Here is a 16,650-nt window from a genome sequence, read left to right as displayed (position 1 = left end):
AAATAGTTTTTGCTATGCGTTGGCGCTTTTGCCATAAATTTGGGGGCTTTTTGGAATTGCCGCTTCTCAAAATCACTTATCCTCAGAAGCAATTTTAATAAAGAAAATAATGAGAAGGATTTGAAAATTTTGAGTTTTAATGATAAGGATAAAATAAAGAGTAAAGTGAATAGTACCATGATTGACTTTTTAGTGTAAAAATGTGATTTTTCATTAAAATGAACAGTACCGGATACTTTTCGTTAAAGTTCCCATTTTAATAACGAGCTTTTCTATTTAAAACTACCTCTCATTTAGAGCAAGTCCACCATCATCCTAATTTGCCCAACCAATTGAGTGATCGAATTCCCAAAAATCAACAAATCCTCTCCGCTCTAAAGCCCAATCAGTCGGGCTACAGTGAAAAGGAAGCAGGTCCTCCTGCTCAATCGGGCTACAAACGCTCAACCCACGTTATAATTTTTTGCACCAGGCGCATGCGCTTCACGCCCTCGTCAGTGCCAGTGGTCTGACAAAAATGCAGGAGGTGGAGCCCGCATCGCGGCAGTGGGAATTGCGGTGAATCTGGCCCGTTGGATTTCCCAAATCTGACGTCCTTGTTAATCCAGATTTTAAAATTTCCAAAAAAGAAAAATATGAAAACGACATGGTGTCCACGTGGCACAATATGTACTCTTGGATTGCAAAAAAAAAATATTATCCAACGGTATAAAAATTATAGATAAATTAAGAGAATATCAACAGTAGTGTGATCGAGACAGAATTCTAATTTCGAATAATAACACATGGTTAACAAATACCTGCTCCTTAATATTACTCTTTACTTATAAGAATCAATTTTTAGGTTTTTTAAAATAAAAAAAAAGAACCAAAATCAAACCGAACAAGAAAAAAACTAAACTGAAAAAATAATTGAATTAAAAGAAAATAAAAGAAAATCGAAGCGAATCAAACCAGTAATTTTAGTATGGTTTTCGATTTAGACAAAAAATGAACCCAATGAAGCTAAACCCATGCCTTCGTTGAGTGGGCCACATATAACTAAAGTCAAATTGATTAATTACTTAACTCGTCATCTATAAAAGTTATGGCGAATTTTTTATTTATGAGTGAAAAAAAATATCACACAAATTATTTAGGTAAATACCTTGTACCGTGATAAACTTCAAAGTTAATTCAACAATTAATTCCTATTAATTTTTATTTTCGGAATTTCGTAATAATTGAAAATATTTAAGAATTGAGAATTTAATAAAAAAATTAAATGTTAATAAAAAGGGGGAAAGAAAAAGAGAAAAAAAAAGGAAGAAAGGAGAGCCACCGGTATTTAGTTGGTACTGAAATTTCAGCGGCTTAGAGGAAGGTGCCAAAATCCCAACAGACCCAACAGCGTCGTCTCTCGCACTGCCTTCGTTCCTCTTTGAGGCTTTGATATTATTATGCGTTTTACCGTCAAAAGGCAAAGTTGCAGGAAAACTACAAATATTATGGGAGAGAGAGGATGGAATTAGAAAACGTTGCCTTATCGCAAATGTATTTTGATAGGTAAAGAAGCAGCCACACATATACACAACCACAACCACAACCTCTCTCCGTCCTCACTCTCTTTCCCAACTTCCTGTTTACATACACACACCACCCTCCCTCTCTCTCTCTCCTCACTCTCTTTCTCTCTCAGCCCAATAAACCCAAGTGCTGGAATTTCAATCATTGTTCTTGGAGGGAGGTAAAGCTGCTATCTTTCTCTACCAAGTGTTGGATTTTTGATTTGGGGTTCCATTTTTTTTTTTTTTTTGTGTTGGGAACCATACTTTTGTTGTTAGTTGTTGAATTGGAGTATTGGGTAGCACGAATTTTCTTTAAATTGTAGTAATTTCCATACAAGTTTACATTTTTGTGTGGGAATTGGAGAGAGTATAGAATATTAATGGGTGGTTGTGTTGCGGGGTCTCCAAGCTAGTTCTGGTAGGAAGCATGCAGGGAACAATGGCTTCTTTGGTTTCCCTGGTTAGTTGGGGAGGTCTTACAATTGCGGGTTCATCCGAAAGGTCACGCTTGCTTGTTAGGAAAGTTTCTTTGCCTAAGACAAGTTTCAAGGGTAGCAGGAGATGGCATTGTCTAAGGTTATCCGTGTGTAAATATTCGGTCACAACTACTGATTTTGTTGCCGAGCAAGGCAATGAGGTATCCCTTGATTCTAACGACTACGGAGGAACTAAAGTTGTTTCTGATGCCAGTGCTGATTTTGTACTTAAGCCCAGTCCGAAGCCAGTATTGAAGTCCTCAGGGGGTTCCAGTACTGAACCCCTTTTAGGTATTGATGCAGCTGACTGGGACCCCTCAAGAATTAGTGGGGATTCAGATGAAGAAAACGAAGAAGAGAGAAATACGGTGATTGAATCGCTTGGAGAGGTTTTGGAGAAGGCTGAAAAGTTAGAAACTGCAAGAGTGGGTGAACTGGGTACTAAGACGGATAGTGGCTCTGTAAATAAACGTGCACCATCTAATGCAAGTGTTAATTTGCGAAATACTAAACCAGTGGACACGGCGGCAACTAGTAAGTCTAAAACTTTGAAAAGTGTGTGGCGTAAAGGAGACACGGTCGCAACTGTGAAAAAGGTTGTAAAGGAATCACCTAAAGTTAGCAATACAATTCAGAATGAGGAGACAAAGAAGGGAGGAGAGGTAAAGGTAGAGTCTCAACCCCGTGCTCCTTTAAGAACCCCTCAGCCCCCCTTGAGACCTCAACCAACATTACAAGCAAAGCCTTCTACAGCTCCTCCACCCACAGTGAAGAAACCTGTTGTGTTGAAGGATGTGGGGGCAGCTCCGAAGTCGTCAGAGATTGATGAAGCTGATTCGTCCACAAAAACTAAAGAACGGAAGGGACCAATTTTGATTGACAAATTTGCTTCCAAAAAGGCAGTGGTCGATTCTGTGATTTCTCAAGCAGTTTTAGCTCCTTCAAAACCAGGAAAGGGCCCTTCCCCTGGAAAGGTCAAAGAAGGGTTTCGAAAGAAGGATGCACCTGGACCACGGAGGCGGAAAGTTGCTGAGGATATTCTGGATGAAGACACGTCAGAACTCAATGTCTCTATTCCTGGAGCAGCAAGGAAAGGGAGGAAGTGGAATAAAGCAAGCAGGAAGGCAGCGAGACTTCAGGCTGAGAAAGAGGCGGCTCCTGTTAAAGTCGAAATTCTAGAGGTCGGTGAAGATGGTATGTTGGTAGACGATTTGGCGTTCCATTTGGCAACAACTGAATCCGAAATTCTTGGATATCTGTACTCTATGGGAATTAAACCAGATGGGGTTCAAACTCTGGACAAAGATATGGTAAAGATGATTTGTAAAGAGTATGTCGTGGAAGTTATAGATGTTGATCCTGTGAAGGTGGAAGAAATGGCAAGAAAGAAGGAAATACTTGATGAAGATGACCTAGACAAACTACAAGACAGACCTCCCGTCCTCACTATAATGGGTCATGTGGATCATGGCAAGGTAAATGTCATTCATTTGTTTATATTTCCTAGTCTGTTTTTTTGCATCCTCGTTTCTTTTGTAGTTCCTGTTGTTTATTTTATTTATTCTGTAGTTTGTATTTATACTTCAGCATTTCTAATATTTTCTGTTGGTCACTTGGCAGACTACCCTGTTGGATCATATCCGGAAGAGCAAGGTAAACAGGGCTGCTATAATACTCTAATTCCTCCTTTCAGTTTATTTTGAAATGACCTTAGTGGTACATGATTTTGGATCTTCATTATTTTTGGTAAACTTATACACTTAATTCAGTTGTTTGGTAATAATATATTGAATGTCCACTTACAGTTTGGCATTGGTATTAAACTGTGGAGCTGTGTGAAATCGGTGCTAATAAACTGGTATATATTCACAGGTTGCTGCCTCAGAGGCTGGTGGAATTACACAAGGAATTGGGGCATATAAGGTGCTTGTACCAATTGATGGAAAGTTGCGATCATGTGTTTTCCTTGATACTCCTGGACATGAGGTACAATCAGTTCCCTGTTGTTAACACTTGGAAAACTCTCTCTCTCTCTCTTTGCACTTAAGCACCTTGTTTTATCTTTATTTTTCAGGATTCGGGTTATGTAACTTTCCTGCACTTTTATTTCCTTTAGATTTTTTTTTTTTAAAATTTTAATTTCCTTTAGGTGATCTATTATATCCATTCCTGTAGGCATTTGGTGCAATGAGAGCTCGTGGAACAAGGGTGACAGACATTGCTATCATTGTAGTGGCAGCTGATGATGGAATCCGCCCGCAAACAAAAGAGGCCATAGCTCATGCTAAAGCTGCTGGAGTGCCAATTGTAATTGCTATAAATAAGGTATGCCAAACACAGCGGTAGTTTTTTTTTTTTTTCCAACTTTTTATTTGAATAAAGAAAAAGGAAGAATTGATGTTTTGCTTGCATTTCACATGGAATCCCGAGTTGTTGAATCTCAATTTTATCTATTTTAATTGTACCAGATAGACAAGGATGGAGCTAATCCAGATCGAGTCATGCAAGAGCTTTCTTCTATCGGCCTAATGCCAGAGGACTGGGGTGGTGACATCCCAATGGTCCAGGTTGGTATTCATGCAGAGAAGTTGTGCTTGCATATTTCATTTATGTTTTAAACTCTTTCTGAGTGCTTTCCTGCATGGGTTTGAACAGATTAGTGCTCTTAAAGGGAAGAATATAGATGAGCTTTTGGAAACTGTTATGCTAGTTGCAGAGGTAAATTTGATGTCTATGGATGTTTACAAATTAGCTATTCTCCTTCTTGTATACTAACCATTTATATGATTGTTCTAGTTGCAAGATTTAAAGGCAAATCCTCATAGAAGTGCAAAAGGCTCAGTCATTGAGGCCGGTCTTCATAAATCTAAGGGACCTGTAGTTACACTTATAGTGCAAAATGGAACCCTCAAACAAGGGGACATAGTAGTTTGTGGAGGAGCATTCGGAAAGGTTGGTGGATAACAATTTTGAACATCTCTTTTACTTAGATCTAATCCACCTTTATGTAGCTCAAATGGCCACCCTTTTGACTAACATGAAGGACTCTTTGTAATCGCTATGGTCAGGTGCGTGCTTTGTTTGATGATGGTGGAAATCGTGTCGATGAAGCTGGACCCTCTATACCTGTTCAGGTTGTTCTTCATATTCTTCTTCTTGTACTTCTGATTTAATCTTCTTTAATTATTTTTCTGTTGTTTTAAGCAGTGGCTTAATTCAAAAGTAGATATTGAAATTTTGCAAGTTTGTTTGCAATTTAAGTGGATCAAGTAGACCCAAAATTCATCTTATGGGTTCTAATTGGAGAATTACAAGGTGACATATGTGAGATACTTAAGTGATGTGATGGTGAAATTTTGCAAGTTTGGTTGCAATTGAAGTGGTAACGGAAGATGTGACTCAGAACCGAGCGCAATGGCGTTCTAGGATTCATATAGCTGACCCCACTTAGTGGGAAAAGGCTTTGTTGTTGTTGGTTGCAATTGAAGTGGTAAACTAGTCAGCAACATTTTTGTAAGCACATTGAATTGTCAATTGTACCTGGGTTCCTTTCTAGTTTCTATTATAAAGACGCAATAGATAGGGCATTGGGTATTCCACTGTGACATCTTTTGGGTTATAATCTCACGTAAATCAATATGGCTCTTGACATGCAAGTGTTTGCATTGGTACATTTTCATTATTTGGGTTTTCTGTATGCTGTCACAGCAGTTATAATCTCGAGTTAATCAGTGTGGCTCTTGACATGCAAGTGTTTGTATTGGTACATGTTACTCCTCTGCTTGCCATTTTGCTGGCATTATAATTACTATCAGCAATTACATTTGACAAGATCAACGGCACAGCTGTCTCTAATCATTAATGTTTGTAACATAACAGTAAACAGGTTTGATTTGGTACAGATTTCTCTGATCTTTAATAACATTATTCTTTAAACGTTGCTTCCACATATTCCTGGAATTCTTCAAAGTATTTTTTATTTTCTATATCTCCTTAATGTTTTATTATGCCCCCTTTGTTGCATGATACTTGTTTCACTGCCCTGAATGACAATCACTTTGTCTTCTTGTAGGTTCTTGGATTAAATAATGTTCCTATTGCTGGTGATGAATTTGAAGTTGTCAGCTCCCTTGATATTGCACGTGAAAGGGCAGAGTTGCGTGCTGAGTCATTGCGAAATGAACGTATATCAGCTAAGGCTGGCGATGGCAGGGTTACTCTTTCTTCCTTAGCTTCTGCAGTCTCAGCAGGAAAGCTGTCTGGAATAGACTTGCACCAGCTAAATATTATTCTGAAGGTTGATCTTCAGGTATGCATATTCATCTAATTGTCATGAGTCAGTAATTCGTTTGGTAACTGGAGAGATTTTTCAGTGTACTGGGAGCACGGCCCGTTACACCAAGTGTTATAATTCAAATGGTTGGATACTTGAAAAATAAATTTCCAAACATTTGTATCATGACACTTGGTGTAGCATGCGGTGTTCCCGCTACATTGAAAAATTTATCTGGTAACTGGTCCTTTGATAATCAGTATTTATTTAAACTATACTGTAATTATACCATAAATTCCCCTATCATGTTTAGGGATCCATCGAGGCCGTCAGACAAGCTCTGCAGGTGCTTCCACAAGATAATGTCACCTTGAAATTTCTCTTGGAAACAACAGGCGATGTAAGCACCAGCGATATTGATCTTGCTGCTGCTAGCAAGGCAATAATTTTTGGATTCAATGTCAAAGTACCAGGATCTGTAAAAAGCTATGGAGATAATAAAGGGGTTGAGATTCGCCTATATAGAGTTATATATGAACTCATTGATGATGTAAGAAATGCAATGGAAGGACTCCTAGAGCCTGTTGAGGTATCAATAAACTCAAGCACCATATCTCTTTGGTTTTAATTTTATTGAAAGCACTGAATTTTAGGGGATTAATGTTGTTGGAAATTTCAGACTGAGATTTACATTTGACATTATTACTTGTGTATCGATAGGAACGAGTAACAATTGGATCAGCAGAAGTCCGGGCCATATTCAGCTCTGGTAGTGGTCGTGTTGCTGGATGCATGATAAATGAGGGAAAAGTTGTTAAAGGCTGTGGCGTGGAGGTCATTCGAAGGGGAAAAGTAGTACATGTTGGTCTTGTTGATTCATTGAAACGGGTCAAGGAAGTTGTGAAAGAGGTAATTTTTATAGCTTACTTTAATTGTTGGGTCATTTTGTCAAATTTATAGAAAATTGCAAAGAGGGGAGCGAGCAACCTACTGCATGGGAATTGTAAAATAGATATACTTAAAAGTCACAACCTAGTGCATGTTGCATACTTCCTGTCTTCTGGATCTGCGGCCAGCCTGGATTTCAAAGTACACAAGTAGCTGAATGATAGAACCTATAGCTTCAGTTGTGTTCGTTCTTCGTAGGTGTGTGTCTGCATTTCCATTGTGGCATAAAAGGTTTAGTTCATGATACTATATATTGTACAAGTTAGTGAATACACGAAAACTAATAATTAATTTTGATCAAAGTGCATAGTCGGTGTCAATCTTTAGCTTTGACAGAGGTTCTTTCTTGTTTTTACCATTTTGTTTTTGGCGTTTCTTTAAATTGGCTCAGTTTTTGTGGTGATCCCGCGTTCAGAACTCTTTTGGTACTTGGCACGTGCTTTAATGTCGTCTGTTGGTGATGAGCTATATTTTCTCCTCTTGGCTAGGTAAATGCTGGACTAGAGTGTGGAATTGGGGTGGAAGACTACGACGACTGGGAGGAGGGAGATAGCCTTGAGTTCTTCAACACAGTTCAAAAGAAGCGGACACTTGAGGAGGCTTCCGCTTCAATGGCAGCTGCAGTGGAAGGAACAGGAAGAAAGGTGCAAAATTGAAGAACCCTCTTTTGCGCATGTTTTGACGGAAGCAAAATACGATCACCCTCAGTCCAGCATGCCACTATGATCAGCGCCTCGACAGGTTTGCATCGGTCAATACCCGCACATGTGTTTAATTTCGAGTGTGAGGTGCAAAGGATCTGATGCAAAGATGAATGTACCCTTGTGTTGTATGGTATTACACTGTATATAATTCATACAATGTAGACTTGATCTTGTTTTGTAAAGAGGGAAAGGGACATTCATCAAGTTCCTTGTAGTTCCAATTTGGGGAAGAAGGGCACTTGTAACACATAACATTAAAGTTCCAGAAAAAGTTACAAAATTCTTTTTGATGATCTGGCCTTGATGCATCATCTCATCTCACTTTGAAAATGTCATCTTGCACCCTTCCGTTATACAAAACTTCCATTGTAATGCGCCGTAATATTTTTGGAGTGCTGACAATACTATTTCAAACAACATAGATGACTAGAGTTGAAGAATATCTTGTACAATTCTTCCGCCATGTCAAATATATATTTGATGAGTAACATATGATGTTGGAAATGTGGGTTAGATCAGTTAATCAGGACAAAGTACTATTCTTTTGCACTCGAGTTTGAATATCTCTGACAATCGATGGGGAGCAATTTGAATAGTTTATATGGATATGATTCTAATTTCTTACATTATAAAAAGATCAAGCCAAAAATACAAAGAATCAAAGGATCCTAAAACAACTTAGGAAAAAACAAAGGGACTTGGCAAAAGATTAAAGTGCCACGTGGGAGAAGCTACAGTCCGGAAAAGCTATGATCACCTACGCTCGTTCCCCGGCCAAGAAATTTCAAAATTCGAAAAAAGCCAACGGTCGTTTGACTCTCATTTGCCTCCGAAAAAGCGTAACGCAGAGAGAATGGGCCAACGAGATTAACGCCTTTCTCTTCTTTCCTTCGGTGTTCGTTCAGATTCAAATTTCCCACTTACCTTTTTGGGGTTCGCCGATAAAGATTCATCATCGCCATCATCATAGTCGTTGATTAATTCAATTCAAAACGACGGCGGTTTCAGCAGCAGAACATTCGGCATTTGTCAATTAATGGAGGAGCAGGACCAGTGCGACTCTCCTCGGAACAGCTCCACTGCCGCCACCAACAACTCTCCCTCTGACTGTAAGTCCGAGATTTCAGTTTCATGGGTGGTTGTATAATTACTTAATGTCGATTGCCCCTCTTTTGTGCTTTGGCAGACACTTGGCTTTGCTCGCAGTTGCAGCGCTTGACAATGGTGGATCCTGTTTATCATGATGCGGATGCAAATGAAGGTAATTTCATGAGAAAAGAACCAGACTTCTACTTCTTTTTTGGTTTCTCAGTATTCGATTTCGTGTTCTCTCTGAATCCCAATTGCGGGAATTGAATTATGAGTCGATTTGTGGATTTGGATCTGCTTTTAACTCTAATTCGGTCAAGAGCATGAATCCCGACTAGCACGTAGGATCGGTCAGGTGTAGTGATTTCGGTTTCTTGATTTCAGTCCGTGTAGATTGCTCTCGGGAAAATTGTGAAAGCTCAGAAGTCGTTAGTACGCCAAATTCAAGGGACCCAGTTTCAAATGATGGTAAATTGGAGTAGCCTTTCCTTTTTACTATCAGTAAATTTAGCCAGAATTCTTGGATTTGACTTCAGGGTTTTCTAGAATTTGATTTATGTTACTTTTAGTTCCAGGCCGTTCGATGATGGGTTTTTCGCTTACTTCTCCTGATTTGGTGATCTGTGCTGTGTCACCCGATTTACCCCAAACCAGCTATGAGGATTCCCCTGAGCTCATGGAAAGCAAGTTCCATCAGAAGATGGATTCTTCTATTGAGCTCTCTTTTGAGAATGGAATCGACGAGTCTCAAGTAACAGATACCCATAAGACTCCAACTGTGAAGTTCTCCACCACATTGTGCCAAACTTTTAAGGAAGATTTGTCACCTGAAGCTTCATTCGAGCTTCTTCCGCCTCCGACGCAAAATGACAAGTTAGAGGAGGCTTCCCTTCCTGATATGAGCAACAACGGAGGCTGCACTGATGATTTCCTGAGCAGTGATTCTCAAATGGCAGAATGTGGATCACCAAAGGTAAAGCTTCTTAAACGCTCTCACCTTCGATGTAGTTTAGCAGCAAAATAAATTAGGATATTTAGATCTTCTGTGCAAATCATTTCATTACAGGATACAGGTAATACCGACGGAGAAGGAGACTATCATAAGCTGCTAATATGTTATGAGAAACAGAAAAAGGAAATACAAGAGATGAGGAGTGCATTGGAGGAGTTGAAAAAGCAAAACTATTCCAAGAGTAAAGAATGCCAAGAAGCCTGCAATTCTTTAAAGGAACTCCAAAACGAACTCATGCGCAAGTCTATGCATGTTGGATCTTTGGGTATGGTAATATTATTCTGTGCCTCTTAACCGTTTGAACCATCTGCAAACATGGTACATTGATGCTTGCCCGTTGCAGCTTTCGCCATCGAGGGACAAGTGAAAGCTACGATGCACAGACACGGCACATCGGCCGCGTATCGCGTGTCGGATACGCAAATGGACACGATACGCCTCTGATACGGTCGGATACGCGTTGGATACGTATCTGGATCAACGGATACGGCGTTTGATAGATGGATACGGGTATCCGACGGTTTAGATACGGGTATCCGACTGTCTGGATACGGATGAAGGACACCTCGCGAAGAAGATGACGCCGTCGCACGGAGACGACCCGATCTGGTGGAAGGACACCTCGCGAAGAAGATGACGCCGTCGCACGGAGACGACCCGATCTGGTGGAAGGACACCTCGCGAAGAAGATGACGCCGTCGCACGGAGACGACCCGATCTGGTGGAGGAGGCTTCGGGAAGAAGATGACTGCTAGGTTGACATGTCGTTTGTTAGTTTCTGTAGAAAAAAACGACACCATAGTTTTTTTTTTTTTTTTGTTAGGGTTTAAATGAGACTAAAGCCCAAAACTACATAGCCCACCGAATTTACACCACTACCATCCTGTTTTTTTTTTTAAGAGTTTGAATAATATAAATTAGATTTTGAGTAATTAATTTTTTTATTGTTATTTAAAATATATTTTTTAAATATATATTTATTATATAAATTGCCGTATCCATGCCGTATCGTGTCTTAGTTTTTAGAAATTTGACGTATCCCCGTGTCGTATCGTGTCGTATCCTCGTGTCCGTGTCCGTGTCCATGCATCATAGAGTGAAAGAGAAGAGCAGATGGTTTTCATCACTGAGAGATTTGACAAGAAAACTGAAGGTACGAAGCTGTTAAAAAACAAGATGCCTTTTGACTACACTAGATATGATTCCAGTGATTTAAAAAGTTTGACTCAACAGATCATGAAAATGGACCACATCAAGCTATCAGAGGAGGCGTTGGCATATAAGAAGTGCCTTGAAGATATGAATGAAATAAGGACTAGCATTCATTCCACTAGTAAGTTAGACGTGCCCATGCGTTCCAGGTGACGACATTTTTTAATTTCAAGATATGATATTTGTTTTGCTTTTTCTGACTCTGACTGTTTTACGTTTGCAATAGTAAATCAGCAAGTCAATTTGCATAATGATCTGAAGACTAAGTTTATTGAAGGGGCCAAAGAACGGAAAGAACTCTACAACAAGGTGCTAGAGTTGAAAGGTTAGGAGTTTGCTATATTTTAGTTGAAGAGGTCTAAAAGGGTATGAGACAGAGGGGATTTCTGACATTAATTTTTCTCGCTTGTAGGAAACATACGGGTCTTTTGCCGTTGCAGGCCTCTAAACACTGAGGAAGTTGCAGCAGGAGCTGCAATGGCTATTGATTTTGAATCTGCTAAAGATGGTGAGCTCAGTGTCAAATCGAATGGGGTCACCAGAAAGACCTTCAAGTTTGATGCTGTATTTGGTCCTCAAGCAGAACAAGGTATACAAACAATAATATACATGATTTTTGTTTGGTATATCTATAGAAGTACAAAAGCTCCATACAGTAAAATGTTTCCTTTTTTCTTTGTCCTATTTAGTTGATGTTTTTGAAGACACGGCTCCATTTGCAACATCGGTTTTAGATGGGTACAATGTGTGCATATTTGCATATGGGCAGACCGGAAGTGGTAAAACCTTTACAATGGAGGGGACAGAAGAAGCTCGAGGAGTCAATTTTAGGACTCTTCAGGAATTGTTTCGTATAATTAGAGAGCGAAAAAAGTTACATCGATATGATGTATCAGTTAGCGTTTTAGAAGTCTACAACGAGCAGATACGAGATTTACTAGTTTCAGGGAATCAGCCAGGAACAGCTGCCAAAAGGTAAGATCCTTACCCATCGTTCTTCTTTTTCATCCTTCCAATTTAATCTGGTGAAAGATCCTTAGACTATTGTATATTCCTTGATATGTGGTTTCTTCTAAATTCGTGTGTAGAAGGAAAGTCATTTATCATGATTAGACATGCTTTTATTTTTTCATAAAATTCCACCCATTTAGCTTGCATTTAAAATATCACCGTGCGGTTGATTTTCTACATCTTAAAGTGGGAAATCTTTCTATTTCCACTTCTTAAGATTCATTTTTTCTAATGTGATGATTCATTATGCATGTCAAGTTTTTATATTCATTTCTCCTCACACCCGTTGATACTTTCAGTTCAGTTCTCTTGATGTTCCATGTCTTCGAGTGCAAAGGATGGGACATTATGGGATCATTTCAAGATAATAGCATCTCACAGTATTGCGATAATTTTGTAGGCTAGAAATAAGACAAGTCGGTGAGGGGATACATCATGTTCCAGGTCTGGTTGAGGCACATGTAAACAACATGAGTGAAGTCTGGGAAGTTTTGCAAACTGGCAGTAATGCAAGGGCTGTTGGCTCAACCAATGCCAATGAGCATAGTAGCCGGTCACATTGGTCTGTATATCTTTGTTACAGTCAGTTAGTTCTAATTTGTGTCAAATAGGCTCTGGAACAAAGATCGATTGCTAAATGTTTGAGTGGTCCTCTCTAAATGCAGCATACACTGTGTAATGGTGAAGGGAGAGAATTTGTTGAATGGGGAATGCACAAGAAGTAAGCTCTGGTTGGTGGATCTAGCAGGGAGTGAGCGTGTAGCGAAGACAGAAGTGCAAGGAGAACGACTCAAGGAAACTCAAAACATAAATAGATCTCTGTCTTCCCTTGGTGATGTCATATCTGCACTTGCAACTAAAAGCTCACACATACCTTTCAGGTTAATGAATAGCTCTTTGTTTATATTGGCCAAGTTGCCACATTATGCATTCAGCTATTACTTTCTTTTACTAAATTATGTCTTCTGTGCAGGAACTCGAAGCTTACCCACTTGCTTCAAGACTCTTTAGGTACTTCATTTGGATCACAGAAGAATCGACAATTCTTATTCTGAGTTGTTTAATATTCCAAGTTCATATTTTTTTTATTCTCTGGTTTCTTGGATAAATTAAACGTAAAACTAATGAATATCATTCGTTGTTTCAGGAGGAGACTCGAAGACACTCATGTTTGTTCAGATAAGTCCTAATGAAAATGATGTGAGTGAGACACTCTGCTCACTGAACTTTGCAAGTAGAGTGCGAGGGATAGAGTTGGGTCCGGCAAAGAGGCAACTGGACACTTCTGAAGTTTTGAGATACAAACAGATGGTAATTCACTGTGCTTGACGTTACTGCAGATTCCAGATTTTGTTTAAAACCTTGACGTTTTGTCACCATTGTGATTGAATAATTCATCTATTAAATTTCTAACAATCTCGGATCTTTGGTATGCTAGTTTGAGAAAACAAAGCTAGACGTCAAGAGCAAAGATGTACAGATCAGGAAGATGGAGGAAACAGTTCATGGATTAGAATTGAAGATAAAAGAAAGAGACCTGAAGAATAAAAACCTGCAAGACAAGGTATTGTATACAAATGGTCCCTTTTTTCAGTTTATATACATAAAGTAAGTTTCAGGTACTAATGTAGTACATTTTTCAGGTAAAAGAATTGGAAGCACAACTTCTAATCGAGAGAAAGCTGGCACGTCAGCATGTTGACACAAAGATAGCCGAGCAGCACCATCAGCAAATCAAACATCAACAAGATGAGCAATCTATTGCACCCACAAGGTCACCGTTTGATAGCCGACCATTAGCAAGTCACAACATCCTTAGTGAAACAGGCAGTGTATTGGGAAAAGATCAAGTAAACCCTCTGCAGCCATTGATGGAGAAGACCAACAACAAACCCACAGCACCCCTTTTTCATACAACAGATGGTTTTATCAAGCATGTTGATGCTACAGAGAAAGAAAACAACCCTGAAATGGCTGAACAATTTCTTGTTCCAAAGAAAACCGGAAGAGCCTCCATTTGTCCAACATTTCAGCGGATTCCAGTAACTGCAGCTCCAAGGCGCAACTCCCTAATTCCACTCCCAAGTGTACCATTCCGTGTCCAATCCCCGCCACCTGCATTACCATTGGCACCCATAGCATGCCATGCTGATAAGAAAGTTGATCCAGATGTGCCTGAGACTGACTGCTTGCCGGAACAGACACCTTGTAGCAGTCCTAAAGTCATCAGAATTGGCGGCAAAAAGCTAAACAGCATAGTGAGAAGAAGCCTCCAAAAGAAAATCCAGATAAAGTCCCCAATGCCGCCACATATGAGAAAAGGCGTGAATGTAGGGATGGAGAAGGTTAGAGTCTCTATTGGAACCCGAGGGAGGATGGCGCACAGGGGGTTGCTAGGAAATGGTAGAAGAGCCGGAACTAAAGAAAGCCAGAAGCCTATTAGTCACAGGGAAAGGGAGAGGGGGTGGAATATAATTGGTACAGCAGCGAGAACTGCTACAAAAAGCTGATAACGATGAGTGTACTTAATTCAGTTATGGTGTGAGCATAGAGGTTATATCCTTGTAGCCTGCAGCATGGAGAGGGAGGGAGAGAGGTCACTTATTCTGGGTCGTGCTATTCATTTGTTTATTTACTAATGTACAGAAATGTTTGAGAATGTCAATGGTTTTTTGCTTTGTGGTAACACCTGATTAAGTACCAATTTGGCACGGCTGAAATTATAAAAAAAAAGCAGGTATGAGAAAAAATTGGGGTTTTTTTTAGTGTTTGGTAAACACACTAAAATCAGCTTTTTTCCACCGCCGAGGTGAAAAAAAGCCAACATCCTGAAGCCACAAGTCATAGCTTTGAAAAAATAGTTTTTTTTTTCAAAACATGCGAAGCTACAGTGCAATGTTAATGAAACTTTTTAAATTTCAATAACACCCTCCTTAGTTTTACAAAATGACAATTCTTGTCCCTAAAACAACTGGAAGGATCTCTTTCCTATTCTCTTGCTCGACACCGACCACCACTGCACCAACGATTATCCCTCTCCTCCTTTCAGATCCTACACAAGATCAAATGCGATGATTAAATAGTAAAATAAACTTAAAAAATAACCCATAATTAATTTAATGGACGGAAATGCTTAGGATGATAAAAGGACCGATGATTTATCCGATAACAGGAATGATGATTCTCATCCGCAAGGAATTCACCAAATTAACACCCAATAAATTAATAAGATGCCAACCAATCTTATTCGCACGACACAAAGAAATTCATCAAATTCAATAACAAAACCCTAATTTAAAACCCAATAAACAAACTATTTATTTATTTAATTTTATACCTCAACAAATTTGTCTATCCTCGAAGGTGTGGTTGGATAAGTTGACACCCGAAGATCCGGTGAAGTTGAGATGAGGGGGATGAGCAGCAAAGAAAATGAGGGAGAGGAGAGAGAGATTGAATGTATGAGAGATTATAAATAAAAAAATTATAAAAGAAAAACAAATTAATGTTGTGATCTATTTTATCTGACAGAGGGACTAGGGCCGGCGGCAGAGAGAGAGGAGAGAGATGTGTGTTTGTAGAATTGTAGGGGAATGTGTGTGTGTTGTTATCCCTCCTACATTGTGCCTTTATTTATAGTAGTAAAGGGAGAGAAGATATTTCTTCTCCTCCAAGTAATACAAGTTGTAATAGGAAAGGATAACTAGAATCAAATCTTATCTAGGATTTACACAATCATACTTAAACTAGGAATGTTTACAACACTCCCCCTTGAGTGGGTAAATACTCAAGGTAGATTCAACATCATGCAGAAGTTGAGGAAGTCGACTCGTTGGCACTGATTCCAAGGAACAACGCTTATTCTCAATAAGGTAGGAACTTGCATAAGTAGTAAGTCTCACTAAAAAACCCTAAGGCTATGGCAAAAACTCAAGTAGGGACAAAATCCATAGTCTAAGGAAAAATGCGTGAGAAATGCAAAGTCAAAAGAAACGTCTACAGGACGTCATCAGGGATATGACCAGCCCAAGGTGGGTGCCTCGTTAAAACCTAGTTAGGTAGCAAAAACCCAGTGGGAAAAATGCTCCTAATCGTAGGGAAAAAGAGTACATTAAGATCAAGCAAGTATCTAGAAGATACTCCCCCTGAGTTTGACATAATTCCAAAGAGAAATAGCAAAGTTACAACTCAGAAAGTTTACGCATACCAATTCCATGAACAAGCTTCTGAAACGTCGCCTTCGGTAGTGATTTGGTGAAGAGGTCGGCCAGATTGTCTTGTGATCGGATTTGCGTGACTTCAATCTTCTGATGCTCTTGTTGTTGATGTGTAAAGAAGAACTTCAGCGCAATATGCTTGGTGTTGTCTCCTTTGATGT

At 39.4% G+C, this 16,650-nt stretch overlaps 2 protein-coding genes across 3 annotated transcripts; both read left to right on the top strand.

The window, feature by feature from the left end:
* Positions 1–1,353: 1,353 nt before the first annotated feature.
* On the top strand, positions 1,354–8,238 carry LOC126623584 (translation initiation factor IF-2, chloroplastic-like). Its single transcript, XM_050292504.1, has 12 exons — positions 1,354–3,498; positions 3,644–3,676; positions 3,896–4,009; positions 4,199–4,348; positions 4,492–4,590; positions 4,679–4,741; positions 4,820–4,975; positions 5,092–5,157; positions 6,096–6,332; positions 6,610–6,885; positions 7,017–7,205; positions 7,733–8,238. Exons 1-12 carry the CDS (start codon positions 1,975–1,977, stop codon positions 7,898–7,900), a joined length of 3,075 nt encoding a protein of 1,024 aa, XP_050148461.1. The 5' UTR covers positions 1,354–1,974; the 3' UTR covers positions 7,901–8,238.
* Positions 8,239–8,763: 525 nt separating this feature from the next.
* LOC126623582 (kinesin-like protein KIN-14Q) lies at positions 8,764–14,958 on the top strand. 2 transcript variants are annotated; one of them, XM_050292503.1, is made up of 17 exons: positions 8,764–9,057; positions 9,135–9,209; positions 9,422–9,505; positions 9,613–10,010; positions 10,104–10,314; positions 10,393–10,419; positions 11,153–11,202; positions 11,283–11,382; positions 11,488–11,586; positions 11,674–11,850; positions 11,951–12,236; positions 12,673–12,834; positions 12,938–13,153; positions 13,246–13,283; positions 13,420–13,583; positions 13,711–13,836; positions 13,916–14,958. In XM_050292503.1, exons 1-17 carry the CDS (start codon positions 8,985–8,987, stop codon positions 14,780–14,782), a joined length of 3,153 nt encoding a protein of 1,050 aa, XP_050148460.1. In that variant the 5' UTR covers positions 8,764–8,984; the 3' UTR covers positions 14,783–14,958. The 2 variants fall into 2 exon arrangements, with proteins under 2 accessions (XP_050148460.1, XP_050148459.1); XM_050292502.1 differs by having other exon boundaries at positions 9,607–10,010.
* The last annotated feature ends 1,692 nt before the right edge of the window (positions 14,959–16,650 follow it).

The sequence above is a fragment of the Malus sylvestris genome, chromosome 5 (assembly GCF_916048215.2).
Source record: "Malus sylvestris chromosome 5, drMalSylv7.2, whole genome shotgun sequence".
NCBI lineage: Eukaryota > Viridiplantae > Streptophyta > Magnoliopsida > Rosales > Rosaceae > Malus > Malus sylvestris.
Note: the sequence above shows the minus strand (reverse complement) of the source record. Positions and strands in the feature narration are given on the sequence as shown.

Coding starts and splice junctions, on each gene's coding strand:
- LOC126623582 (XM_050292502.1), top strand. CDS start 8,985: ATGGAGGAGCAGGACCAGTGCGACTCTCCTCGGAACAGCTCCACTGCC. Junction 9,506..9,606: donor GGACCCAGTTTCAAATGATG/GTAAATTGGAGT, acceptor TGTTACTTTTAG/TTCCAGGCCGTTCGATGATG. Junction 13,837..13,915: donor ATAAAAACCTGCAAGACAAG/GTATTGTATACA, acceptor TACATTTTTCAG/GTAAAAGAATTGGAAGCACA.
- LOC126623584 (XM_050292504.1), top strand. CDS start 1,975: ATGCAGGGAACAATGGCTTCTTTGGTTTCCCTGGTTAGTTGGGGAGGT. Junction 3,499..3,643: donor GTCATGTGGATCATGGCAAG/GTAAATGTCATT, acceptor GTCACTTGGCAG/ACTACCCTGTTGGATCATAT. Junction 4,742..4,819: donor CTGTTATGCTAGTTGCAGAG/GTAAATTTGATG, acceptor TGATTGTTCTAG/TTGCAAGATTTAAAGGCAAA.